This window comes from Hoplias malabaricus, chromosome 1 (genome assembly GCF_029633855.1).
Source record: "Hoplias malabaricus isolate fHopMal1 chromosome 1, fHopMal1.hap1, whole genome shotgun sequence".
Lineage (NCBI taxonomy): Eukaryota > Metazoa > Chordata > Actinopteri > Characiformes > Erythrinidae > Hoplias > Hoplias malabaricus.
Window position 1 is genome coordinate 39,171,951 of NC_089800.1, and position 14,698 is coordinate 39,186,648.

The window sequence follows — 14,698 nt, forward strand, 5'->3', positions numbered from 1 at the left end:
TAGGTGCCGAAACCAAGTAGGGCCTGTATTTGGTCCTCGTCCTTGGTTGGGCATTGCCATAACTTGACTCCAGATTGGCCTAGACTTGATTGATGCATCATTGGAACGCTGAGAGCCTAAGCTACACGGGGATCATATTTTAATAATTTTTTTGGTAACCATTTTGCCAGTACTCATTACACAAACATGAGGATTACTAACTAACAGTTTGACGGAAAGACTCAAATTTGGTCTCATTTTGAAGGGAACAGCCCAAGGTAAGCACTGCTGTGCTTTGAACGAGTCTTGCTTCTGGGCTCTTCAGGCTTTGTGATGCAGCGTTTTTGTTTAGTCGTCGGACTCAAAAGATAAATAATTCCATACATACATATTTTTTTTCAACCAGTCACAACGGACCTGTTGCTTTTCCTCTCAACGCCATTCCTCGTGTTGGTGTTGTTGTTTTAGCTTTCTCGGCTTATTAGTGTGTAGGCATATTATTGCGACCTCGTGTGGTCTGGGAAATCTGTGAAGCTTTTAGGACCTCCGGTATCACAGGAAACAAGAACAGTATTGTTTTTCAGAATATTGGTATCGATTGGGTACCAAAGTATCTGTTCTTGTGACATCTCTATCACATAAGCATAACAACATTGTGCATATTTGTAGTGGTGAAATTCTTTCACCCAAAGCATTACTGGATTTTATTTTCTCCCAAGGCCCCAAAGAGGAACATGGACATAGACCAATAACAAAGGTAAGACAACCAGACATGAAGAACAGCTCGGACCAGACACTTGAGTAGATGAGCTCTTGCTTCTCCAAAAGACTATTTGTCATGGTCAAGAGAGATAAACAAAGCCAAAAAGGGAAGGCTCTCAATCTCAGCCAGAAACCACAATGTGATGAGTACTGATGAACAGCAGAGAGCTGTGTGTGTCTAGGCTCCTGTTAGAGTGCCACATTTCACAGCTGTCTCTATTTCACACACTTACTACACATTTTTCTCTGTCACACACAAACACACCTCGCAAGCATTGTTATTTGCCAGCTTCATTAACCAGCTGCACAAAAGATCTCCCCAAACATTTATGCCTTTTCCATTCCACGTCCTTGAAATATATGTAAGCTGTAAGGGACAGTATTCAAAGCAGCAGTGCCTTGTTCTCTCAACTACAGAGAAAACATTTAACCACTTCTCTCAGCTCAAACTCAAGCCCTGTGTCACCTGGATTAGTTTTACCTGAAGATCTTCTGTAATTTGGGATTAGCATCAAGATGTCTGAATTTAAACCAGTCAGAATCTGCAATGTGATTTATTCATTTGATGCATTTTTTCAGCTGCCATTTATTAGCAACTCCCCTTTGCACATTACTAATATCAGAGCTCTTTAGTAACACTAGTCCATTTTAAATCAACCATATGACAATACCCTATATACCTGGTAAATAACAGTTACAATGTGACACTTATCACGTAACATTTCAGTCAGGCTTACATACAAGAAGTATTCATCTCTGTGTGTCGCTCAATTTGTCAGAAAAGCCGCTACCACTCAAGTGATTACCTACAAGACGTGAGTTTAAATAACTAATCAGTATGTATATGTTGTTGATACTTTGACTTATATGTTTCTTTAAAGCAGCTTTGTGACATCAGCTGTAAAAAAAAAAAAAATAATAATGCCATGCAAATAACTTTATGTAGTATCTTTAGTTTGAACAAGTCTGACAGCAATTATTATTTGTACACAACTTTCTAATCTTCAAACACACAACTGCAGTCCATTTTGAATCAATTTCATATCACAATTTAATCTAAAACATAACTGGGCCAAGCCTAATGACAGAGAGAGGGAAAAGTATCTATCTACATACATCTCACAAAGCAAAGCAATGTGATTTCAGACTTGCTAGGCAGGTATAATTTTGTTTGACTTGCTGCAATCGCAAAGAGTCATAGTAACTTTAATATTTTTTCCTTAAATAAAACTACTATAAACAAAACTCTGAACATAAATGCCCAGTTACTTTGTTGTACCGAGTAGGTACACTGAAGTATTTTATTTTTAATCTTTATATCCCCATGCTTTTGCCAAATTTTCTACCCAATTATTAGTCATTGTTAATTTTACCTATTAGTGAGTGTCCCCAAATGTACAAAGTGCCACCAACCTCCGGAGGATGGGGGTGAACACAAGCTTGCTGCATCGAGCTGCCAATAATGAAACACCACTTCGTGGCTTAATGCACTGTACGAAAACTACTCTACATCCATATTTTTCATATCATCTCAAAATATCAACACGGTATGCAGTTGGGCTGCAGTTTAGCTCAACACAGCCCGACAGAGTACACAGACAATAAAAACACATTTCTAAGAGAGCAAATTTCAGTGACTAGTTTGAAACTGATTTGTGTAAAAATCCCTCTCGTGTCAAATTTGAAACTTGCGAGAAGAGAGACAGCACACTGATCATTCTCTTACTCTCAAAATATCTTTTTTTTTTTTCCCCCCCAAATTCTCAAATGGTTTCTACCCTCACACACTGAATTTTTCCCTGAAGCTCTTTCTGCACTCTAGCAGATAGCTCTCTCGAGAGAGAGCTAGCAAAAATCTTCTGAATTTTATAAAAAAGTGTTTTTTGAATACAATCATGAACACCGCCTTTAAATGTACATGGACGCCTTTGTGCTCGTATTTAAATTAGTCAGATACAGAACAGATATATGAAACACCACACACGTCCTCATTTTGTGATTCCATCCACATTTTTAAATACTGTGGCATATGGTATTACCATTATATTTCTGTTAAAGGGACACTAGTGGCCCTTTTACACATGAACTCCAGAGAATTTCAAGAGAAACTCCAGAGTATCAGGTCCAGAGGTGTCCCAGGAACGGTCATTCTCACATGCAGCTCACAGCGGGAGATTTTCTGCCTCAGGCGCACTCTTGCATGAAACATCTGCTTTGGGTTTGGTACACAGCACTTATACAATGCATGCAGGAGAAACTCCGGAACATTTCCTGTGCCATTCTCACATGCACTGACTCTGACTTTACCTTGAACATTTACTAGGGCTTGAGGAGGATAAAGTCTGTGATGAATGCTGCGTCATGGTGGTCGCGTTCACATATACATCTCCCCCGGGTAACTCCGGAAAATTTGGATTATCGTGCATGTGTGAAAGGGGCATAAGTTAGTTTTGTGAAAAACTTAAGGTGAAAGCCTTGAAAAGATTGTTAAAAAAGGCCAATCAAAGATTCACACGGAGTGGACTGCTGCTGGAGTCAGTGCTTCAAGAGTCACCACACACAGACGTATCCAGGCCATGGGCTACAACTGTCGCATTCCTTGTGTCAAGCCACTCATGGTGACTGTCGCTCAGTGTCCCAAGTCCGGTTTTCCGATGAAAGTAAATTTTGCATTTCATTTGGAATTCAAGGTCCCAGAGTCTGGAGGAAGAGTGAAGAGACACACAATCCAAGCTGCTTGAATCTAGTGTGAAGTTTCCACAATCAATGATTGGGGAGCCATGTCATCTGTTGGTGTTGGTCCACTATGTTATGTCAAGTTCAAAGTCAGTGCAGCCGTCTACCAGGAAATTTTAGAGCACTTCATGCTTCGCTCTGCTGACAAGCATTTTCCAGCAGGGCTTGGCACCTGTCCACACTGCCAAAAGTACCAATACCAGGTTTAATTACCACAGTATCACTGTGCTTACTTGGCCAGCAAACTCACCTGACCTAAACAAGGAAGATGAGAGACACCAGATCCAGCAATGCAGCTGAGCTGAAAGGCATAAACAAAGCAACCTGGGCATCCATTAAACCTCCACAGCGCCACAGGCTGATCGCATCCATGCCATGCCACATTGATGCAGTAAATCATGCAAAAGGAGCCCCAACCAAGTACTGACTGCATATACTATACATACTTTTCACTAGGCCTACACTTCTGAATTCAAAATCATTTTTTTAATTGGTCTTATATAATATTCAGATTTTCTGAGATAATGACTTTTGGATTTTCATTGGCTGTAAGCCATAAACATCAACATTAAAAGAAATAAACGCTTGAAATAGATCACTCTGTTTTTAATGAATCTATATAATATATGAGTTACACTTTTTTTAATTGAATTACTGAAATAAATTAACTTCTGTTGATATTCTAATTTATTGAGATGCACCTGTAACTAATCCAGCTCCAATAGTGCTTAAAATATGGCGGCTGTATATCCACTCTATCCAAATATGGTTTCACTTAAAGCCTCTGGGAACCCATTTTGAATCTGTGTGTTTTTTTGTATAATGCTAAACTTGGGTGTAATGTAAAACATTCAGCAAAGTTTAAATAAAAAACAAAAAACCGAAATATAAATCTGTCCTAAAAAATGAATGGTAATGGGCAGCCCTAAAAGTGGGAAATGCTTATGTCACTATTACCCTGAACAATCACAAAGCTACCATAGGCAGGCCTCCTCTCTGAGTCGAATAGACTGGTGAGCTAAAGCTTAAGAGCCATTAGTAAACGAGTTAGCTAGCTATCCAGCTATTCACCAACCTATGGGAATTAAAGACAAACAGAGCAAACAGAATACAAAACAATACTGAACAAACCTGAATAGATTAAGTCTGCGTACAGCAGTACGGCAACACTCGGTCGGTGTGTTTAATGGCATATCAGCGGCGATATCTGCACTGGACCAGCGCACAGAGCTGAGTAGCAGTGGGAAAGGCAGTCCTACTCTGTCGGAAGTCCAGCAAAGTAGCAGGAGGAAAACACCAATTTGGAGACACTCTTAGGTATCCAGTTCATACAATTATGTTAACATACATACATACATACACATATATATATATATATATATATATATATATATATATATATATTATTATTATATAATAATAATAATAATAATATAAATAATCACATTAAACTACACCACAGATACATAAAAGGCAAAAACGGTTTGTAGGTTCGTACATGAATGGCTGTATAATGTCAGTTCCTTCCGCCTGTGCAGTTTTATTGTGTAATGTTAGTTGTGTAAAATGACAATGACAGTTCAGAGTAGAAATATTTTTTTCCTCAACTTTGCTGAATGTTTCACATAACATCCAAGCTTAGAATTATACAAAAAAACACAAAATTTCAAAATGGGTTCCCAGGGGTTTTAAATAAACTACATGAAAGTTTTAAAACACAGCGCATTTTCCACTGCATTTCCACTCCCATCCAAATGTAACATCTTCACTAATGAAGTCTGCGGGGATCATATATATGAAAAATATATATGAAAAATGAATAGAGGCCTCTGTCTTTTGCAAATATTAATTTTCCCCATATTGCTCTGGAATACTTTAGGTCCACCAACTAAAATTTTTATGGTGCTTTTCCACTGCATGGAACTTACTTGATTTGGCTCGATTGCTTTTCCACTAGCTAAATCTTTAACAGCCAAAAATCCCTGCTCACATCTGGTATGAAGTGAGCAGTGTAAGTAGTTAATTTGACATGTAAAGCTTGCAGAGCAAAAATAATTGTTTACATGGGGAAATGCAGACCTCCAGCACAAATTAGCTGCTGTATTCATGCCAATGTTGTTGTCTTCAAAGCCCACGGTTCCTGTTAAAGACACCACTGGTTACATTCCAAGGGGGAGCTGTGTTAATGAAAAAGTGATCAGGGAAAAGCATGATGAGCAAAGCAGTGTCAAGTCGAGTTGAGTCGATGCTTTGCAGTGGAAAAGCACCATTAGATTCTCTATTGGGTAGGGGCTAATCTATAAATCAGAAATAAACAGCCAAGAGTCGTCCTATGGCCAGAAACCAGCTAGAGGATGACCAACATCATTTGTGTATTGAAAAAGATGACCTACACCTAGCAAGTATACCAGTAATGTAGAAGTGTCCAATATATTGGACAGTAGGTGTATAGAAACCCATATAAATCCCTGTATTATTTATATGCTGCAACCTGGGCATGTCTATGTGAGTGTGCTCGCGTAGGAGGCATTCAACGCTAATGAAAGGTGTAGAGGTGGACACTCAGCAGAGCTCTAGAAGGAAGGAGTAATTGGGTTTTGCTGCACCATTAAGCACTGTTGGGAACAGTCAGTATCACTGATTTCATCAGCTTGGGGCTCTACATGAAGGAGGAGATCACTGTACCCTACAGCATTGTACTGTGGTCAGAATACTAAAAATCTGCATTGGAAAGAGCACATACATGTAAGTAAATGTGTGTACATTGTGAAAACTCAAAAAAATTAAATCGTACTGTAAAGGTAGAACATAGCTGAAAATGTAAGCCTGAAAAATTATCACAGGCTCAGCATCTAGGGGTTCAAAAGATGTGAATTAATAAATAAACTCTTTCAATTAATGCCATAGTAAAACAGCTGGAAGAAACGTCACATTAAAACAATTATAGGGAGTGTTAAGGGAATAGCTTGCAGAATAATCAAATTTACACAACTGTTCACTTTCTCCAGATGGTGAAACCCAAAGCTAATTTGGATGTTTCCACTAACATAAATTGATTCGCAAACCAGGAAACTTCATTAACAGCTGGAACCAAATATATTTGTTCCAAACTGTGCCATTATCTGTGGGCGAGTTAAACTAAAGAAACTTGAGAAAGAGCACAGAGCCTCAAATAAAGCTTTGTCATTGAGTGGAGCTGTGTATGTGTGTGTGTGTGTGTGTGTGTGTGTGTGTGTGTGTGTGTGTGTGTGTGTATATATATATATATATATATATATATATATATATATATCTCAATCATATAAACTGAAATAAAACAAGAAAGTGTGTTTTCTGGGGCTGTGTTTATCATGACACGTGGCAGGTTGGCTACATTTGGTTGGCTACATACGCTGTGCTGAAGCTCAGGAACTTGGCTAGATTTCCACATATTCATAGCTCTGATCTGAAATCACTGCAAACAAAAAATAAATAAAACAATGACCCTCTCATGACTCTGTTCACTTATCTATGCCTCTTGTGCTGGCACTGAATGCAGCCACAGCAAGGCTGGAACTGAGCAAGCCCACAACAACCCCCTGCTGGTGATGTATCCTTGGTTCCCATCAAAGCTGGTGGAAACACAGGCTAGTTCATTGGAGAGAATCAAGATTTCAAGAATCAGGAACAGAATGGGATCAAGATTTAGAGCCTTTTTGGTGTAAAAAAGCTACCAGTGATTCCAGGTGATTCCCACCGTGACCATCAACTGAATAAACAGTCACAGACAATGAATGAATGAATGAAGTACTGTACATGTTTAAATCTAATATTTATATACACATTCAGTTTTATTTTTTAGTGCTATTCAATATGGTAATCCCCCCTAGGACCCCACTCCACCCAAACTCACATGTCATTTACATAATACAAATATTTATTGTAATATATTTTTTTAAACATTAACTTCTTGTTTTCTGACTTGTAGACAGGTACTTGGTAGATTATTAGTTTACTTGGTAGATTACAGTATTTGTGGACAGTGTATTGATAAAAATGGCTAAAGACAGTGGGCTATACCTTGTTTAGTGAGGGCTTCTCTCAGAGCAGGTGTAATCATCTCTCTCTGCTCCTCCTCTTCCTCAGCCTTCATCACTCCATTCAGTTTGGACAGTTTCCCCCGCTGAGAAGGCTCCTCCTCATCCTGTTTCTACAGAACAAAATACCATCTCACTCTCCAGATCACAGATGACAGCAGAATCCAGAGAGAGCACCCAGGCAACAGCAGAACATAAAGAAAGTATGACCCTAAATGTTTAACATACAGCAGAGATTATTCATCACAGCAGAAAAAGCATAAAAGCAGCACAGAGAGCTTTAAGCCACTCTTAGAACAAGTTGCAGAGTACATTGGCAGGCTAAAAAGTTTATGAATATTTTAAACCCATGAATTTCTATTTGCTAGGTTTTATTCAGTTTTTATGTTTAATTGAAATTGACATTTGGAACATCTAAATTGAAGTAATATCGCCTATATTGATTATACTGATGATTCCCTTAATTATGTTAATGTTTTTTTTTGTTTTTAATTCTGTTAATGTGTCCCCCACTGTGTTTTCATGTACTATCCCATTTAAAACATACTGTCATGCATGTAGTCATGTGATTCTGCTCATTCCAATCTGTTAAATTGATCCCGAAGGAAATTGTAGCGTTAAAATAATATACATAGTGCACAAGAGAAGACATACAGAAAGAACTAACAAATAGAGCAGTCATATAGAAGTGTTACATAAAGGGTTACAGGTGTACAAATAGGTGTGTTACAGCAGTGAACCTGAATATATTAGAATTGAGGAGGGTTGTATATATATTTGAACTCTGTACATGACACAACATCAGCCTTAGCAGGTATTGCACTAAGAAACATAAGTGATAAGATATATTACACAATTAATTTATTTTTGCCTCGAAATCGCAGCATATGAAATGTTTGATTTTTATTTCGACCCAAATTTGGAAGTGGTCGCGTAGTGTAAACTCTCCACCAATTCTAGGCTGAACAAATCCCTTAAACAGCCAATGAGAACAGAGCACAGAAAGCAAACATAGGCACGTGCAGTGGAGTTCTACAGTGGAGGACGGATTAAACGGTAAAATTATGAAAAACTACAATATATTGCATAGTGCTGGATGTACATATCCCCAAATAACGAGTATTACCTGTAGGCAAACATGGTGCGCCACACAACACGCTGCTACAACCTTTATTACATCTGAACTCTAATTTTCCATTACACATTAAATGACGCAGCACTGCTGCGCACTACGGCGCTGTTTCTGAACCATTTAAGGTTGAGCGTATCCTCAACTATGTGCTATTCTCCTAATCTCCAGCTTCTGCTGAAGTGTGTAGCGACAGCACTGACTATGCTTTCCATCCACGACCCAAAAACTTGTATACATGTTTTTTTTTCTTCTTGGATCTACACAAATAGCACAAACAATAACCACAGCAAGTTGTATGTCTGTATTTATCTGTCTCCAAGGAAACGCGAGTTGCATGTTTGGTTGGGGAGTTTGGGGTCGTGTAGTGTGTGATATATTTCCAGTCTCCGTAAAAATCGACAAAAACTGTCATGTGGTGTGAAATACCCCGTCTGATTATAATTTGCCCCAACTATAAATTGTGCTGCATCTAGCGGCTTGCATGCGTGTCAGTATCTGCTTCATGGGGTGAATCCCGAAAAGTGCTCTCTCTGTAACTGATACGGATCCTGTGTTTAAGTGTCAGTATCGATCGAGGCAACACTACTTGAGAGTAAGTGAAGTTTAAATATAGTCTTAGTATTAGGAGCCACAGAAACAAAATGGTCAGTCCAGAGAAATAACAACACTGAAACCAAGAGTGTAACCCCAAAGATGTTTGTAATGATGCTCAGACAATCAACTCATTGGCATATCTAACCAGAATCTTTCAGAACATTATGGGGTCATTTCCCCAGACAGGGATTGAGCCTGAGCATTGTTTATTGAAATTTTCCACTGAAAGAAGGATATAGTCCAGAGCTAGAATTAATCTGTCTGGGATACTGCCCCAATGTGTTTAATAAAGAAACGTGATTACAGTTCTACTCATTCTTGACAAATGAGCTGCGTTTAAGAGCAAAGCAACACCAGCATTTTGTCATTGTAGCAAGAAAGATCATTCAGCCATTCAATAAAGGGCCTGTTTTGGATTTCTATGTTTGAGTTGATCTTGTAAATTAGGTAGCTCTCCAAATAGAAGGTTAGTAACAGAAGTGATTTTATTAGGCTTACAAGCAAGGTTTAAAGCTTTTGTATGTGTAACATATAACTGTAATTCAAAATCAAAACCATCTCCCAATTTTTTTTTGCCATTTTATGACAAATGTTGTGTGGCATTGTGGCGCAGCAGGTAGTGTCGCTGTCACAAAATAACCTTAAAAGGTATGTAAACTGCATGTGAGAAAAATGTATTTATTCGTCACTGCATTCATTATGAGATCCATCAAAGGATCAGTGCTGCAAAATCAACGTGCATTATTTTGTTCTGTTCTTGAGGATAATATTGTATCCAAAAGTATAGGTGAGTTTTAGTCTAGACATTTTAAAAATGGTGATATACTAACTATAATTGTATATTAATACTTCATTTTGAGGGTTTATTTTTATTTTTAAAAAATAATAATATAATTCAGTACTACTACACAACAGTTGCCATAAAATAATAAAAGAGTAAGAGAATAAATATTCAATTGCAATTATGTGTTAGACAAAAATGCCAAAAACTAATTAGTACACCTAATATGTAAAATTATTGTTTTGCTTTTTTTGGCTGGAACTTTTGTGACAGAAAGAGTGATTTACATCTGCATTAGCCTATTTTTCAAAGGGAGGAAAAGACGCTGCGTGACACCGGGTGTCTGACTTCTGCCTTTAAAGCAAGCAACTCATCTCTCCTTATTTACCATACACTACTTGTTTCATGCAAGCTGTCTGTGCTCTTAAGCTATCCACTATCTGCTCTCCCTCTGCTGTTTTTTTTTTGGGTTTACTTGGAATCTAGTTCTAAAAACCCTAGTTTTGCCATGGGATAAATAAGCTCTAGCTCTGGACTGAAATATCCAAATCCAAAGGAAGCTGGAACAAATTGCTTTAAAGCTTTACCCAATGCAAATGCCACAACATTAATCACTAAAGAGGACCCTTGAGGCTGAGTGTGTGCATCACAAACATGCCCTACTGTGTAATGAACTGTTGAGAAAGAACGGAAATATAGTGATGCACGACATATTGGCAGCCGATATATTTGCCAATATGTGTATTTTTATATATACTGGAATTTAACTGATATTACAACCGTAAACTTGGCGCCTTTTTTGTGCTAGTGCATATGCAATGATGCCTCTAACTACATCTGCTGTGTAGACATTTTTTCACAGTTTTTGCAGAGAACAGTTTCTGGGATTAAATTTGTCTGTGGTGAAAACTAAATTAAAATCTCAGCAGCGCTCAGTACATACAAACACACACACACACATATATATATATATATATACATATATATATATATATATATATATATATATATACACACACACATACATACATACGGTGTACACACACACACACAACAGGTTAAACGACAGAACGATACTATCAACCACCACAGTGTAGGAGCCCTTCATATACAAAACAAATGAAAATAGATATAGAGTCATTCAGCATCTTAATTTATTACTGAAACGCGGTGATAAACGATAACACTCACTCAAACAATGGGAGTAGAATTAGCATGAACGGAGGTGATGTGTCCCCACAAATATCCAGTGATTATTGAATTGTCTCCACCAATAATTTGATCCCCTCCAAAAGACCAAGAAAAAAATAAATAAAAAAATCTGTCTCATTAACCTAGAGGTGCAGAAAGGGTTAAATCGCGTTCTCTACTCGAGTCATACCTCCCTGTAACACATAAACAGTGTAACTGGCTGTGCTTTCCTTGCTGTCACGTGAGTCTCTGTAGTTTGGTTGTTTGCAGCCAATGTCAAGAGCAAATCTACGCCATTGACTCAAACGCTCTCTCTCCCTCACTTGGAAAAGCTTTATGCTGCTCTCTCCCTTGCTCTCCAAAACAAACTTGGTGCTGTACTAATTTGCGCCTCTCCAGAGACCATTTATGCAGAACCAGCAGTAAATCTTTAGTAAAAATATAAATGAACTACAACGAATAAACCTAAAAGATCAAATTACAGAAATGTACAGAAATGTACAAATACTGAAGAAAATGCTTGTCCTATAACCTATGATAAAAAGAGTTTGTTTTGCTTTAATCCCATGCAAATTTGCTTTAATTATAAAATGATAATATAATCAGTTATTCATATTGGTATCGGCTATACCAAGGTGCTATTAACGGTTATCGTATCAGCCCAAAAAAAAAAACACAATCGGTTCATCCCTTAAAAAAGTAATGTTCTGTGTGTTCATTTGACCTGGTGTGATATAGCAATAAGGTTAAATATAAAAATCAAGCATTTCTATGTGTAAATACTGTGATAATACCATTAAAGGCTTTAAAGGAGCAATATGTAATGAATATATAAAATGACAGTGTGTGTACACTGTTGAAGCACTGGTATCTGTGAAAGCAGTGCTGCAGCCAGTATGTTCTCCTTGGATTAGTGTCCTTTCTGGAGTGAAACTCTGTTGTGGGGAAGGGAAAAATAGAAGATATCATCAACCTCATCTAGTGATTTGTCAGTTATAAAATAGAAACCATACACTATTTTTTTACCCGTTTTAGAAAAATTCACTTTTGTGACTGAATCAATGGATGTGAACAAATTTTGCTAATATAGATAGATATTTTAGTGAAATAATGTACACTGTGTAAATGCCATCGAAGAACTATTTTTGATTCCATAAAGAACCATTTTTGTTATGAAGAACCTTTCAGAGGTTTAAAAATCCATCTATGTCAATGCTCAAAGAACCCTTCAAAATTTCAACAACTTCCTAACTGGGGATTGAGGTTGGAAATGTGTCTAGAAACGCACTCAGCTTTTTACATTACTGAATAACAAGAAAAAATTCATCCAAATTATTACAATACTATTGAGCCCTACTCCTAATCTTCCACCACACAGTTGTTTGCCTTCTACATCTCTCCCTATGGTCCAAACCCACAAAGAGACTGGTGCTACATTCTGCTTACAGCTCTCCTGTCCTTCCTGCTGCCACACCAATTATCTCCTAGAATACACAGCCTCCCTTGAGGAGTTAGAAGAGGGATGCAATTGAGGGACTGGATTGGCAAGCCAATGTCCCATATCATCTCCCTGAGCTCTGCCATGGAGCACAGACACAATGTATAGCTGACTAGGCTGCGTGTCAGCCAGAATTCAGCCTGCTGTCTTAACACTTTCAACCTTGGCTTCTTTCCCTTGGTGATGTGCTCTGAGAATGCTGGCCCACTCCACTCTCTGTGGAGGCCGACGGGAACAGCTCTGTACTGCTAGAGAGGCTCCACTTCCCACTGAGCCAGCCATGCGAGTGACAGCGGTGATGTGGTCAGTGGCCCACAAGAGCCCAGCCTAGGTGCTGACACAATCAGACTGACAGGACGCCCGACAATGTTGAGACCCTACCAGTGCTGCCTGTCCCATTCACAGTCAACAACAAGAGGACACATTTAACTCAAACCAAAGACAATATTGGGTGTCTAATTCCAAATTAAAAGATCTGCATTAGGTAGCATGTAGAATGAAGAATAAATGTAAGAAATGTTTCGGTCAGGATTACCAAACACAGCATCAGGCTTCATCTCTCATAAAAAACATAATAAAAGCAGCTGTGCATATAAGATGAAAGTGTTTTTTTTTTCTGTGTAACAATTATAATTCAAACTCCAAGCATTCTGTCTTTGAAAATTGTTCTTTTGTCATTTTATGCTAACTGTGGCATTATATTAAAAATGAAAAATGTAATTGTATTAATAACCTAAAAATGAAGTAATTGAAAGAAAATGGCAAGCAAGAAGTATTTATATAATCACTGCATTAGTTGTGTGTTCCATCAAAGAAAAAGGTGCCACAAAAGCATCAGCATCAATTTGTTCTTTTCTTGGAGTTTTTGTTTAGATGATTTAAAGGCAACATCTGTGAATGTGGGGAAATGCAGTCCTCTGTAGTTTGTTTACATTCAGAAGCTCTGCGTCTTTTAAGGTGTAACAGTGTGTTTGAGAAGAAACATGAATGTTGTTTGTACATAGCTGAAGTTTAACTTGGAACTGTTCTATGCTGCTCTCTACTTTGGTCTCCCAAACAAACTTGGTGCTGTACAAATTTGCACCCCTCTAGAAACAATTCATTTGGAACCAGCAGTAAATCTTTGGTAAAATTATAAATGAACTACAACGAATAAACGTAAAAGATAAAATTAAAAAGTACAGAAATGTACAAATACTGAAGAAAAGGCTTGTCCTATAACCTATGATAAAAAGTTTGGCTTTAATTTGTTTGGCTTTAATCCAATGTCAATTTGATTTAATTATAACATTTACATTCAGAAGCTCTGCGTCTTTTACGGTGGAACGTGTTTGAGAAAAAAAATGAACGCTGTTTGTACGTAGCTGAAGTTTAACTTGTCTGTAAGTTTTTATTCACTGTTTGAATTACCACAGAAACTCATTTGTAATGCAAGTTTAGTTTGTAGCACTTTCACTGTGTTTACTTTCATGCAGTTGTAGAGTCAGTTTCAACATAACTTATCTAAAACTGCAAAATAAGTCAATATAATTACTTGTATGTCTAAAAATATTGGCACTGCCATTGAGTTGCAGGTCATCTTTCAAATAAATCAGCCTCATGTAAAATAGAAATTGTACATTTTTAATTTTACATTTAAAAATTATAATTTTTATTAATAAATAATAAAACTACATAATGTATTAATTCCAAGTTTATTACTTGGGAAGCCCATGAATGAATCTCCTGGTGGTGAAATGAGAGACCCAATAATAGGCAGTACACTAAGAAAATAAAGGTGCTACAAAATGTTCTTTAAGCGATGCCACAGAAGAACCGATTTTGTTCTATAAAACCATGTTTGCAAAAGAGATGCGTGAGTGTGAAGAACCTTTAAAAGATTTAAAGAACCTAACCTCGATGTAAAGATTCTTTATCAATTTATAAATTATTTGCAAATATAGTTGTTT

General features: G+C 37.4%; 1 protein-coding gene across 2 annotated transcripts in view; it reads right to left on the minus strand.

Annotated features, from left to right (window-relative positions):
- Positions 1-14,698, minus strand: part of tyw1 (tRNA-yW synthesizing protein 1 homolog (S. cerevisiae)) — an 85,437-nt gene that overhangs the window by 51,253 nt on the left and 19,486 nt on the right. For both annotated transcript variants that reach the window (XM_066678067.1, XM_066678066.1), the window contains exon 8: positions 7,537-7,666. In XM_066678067.1, the coding sequence (XP_066534164.1) occupies positions 7,537-7,666 (130 nt within the window). The remainder of the gene's footprint in view (positions 1-7,536; positions 7,667-14,698) is intronic.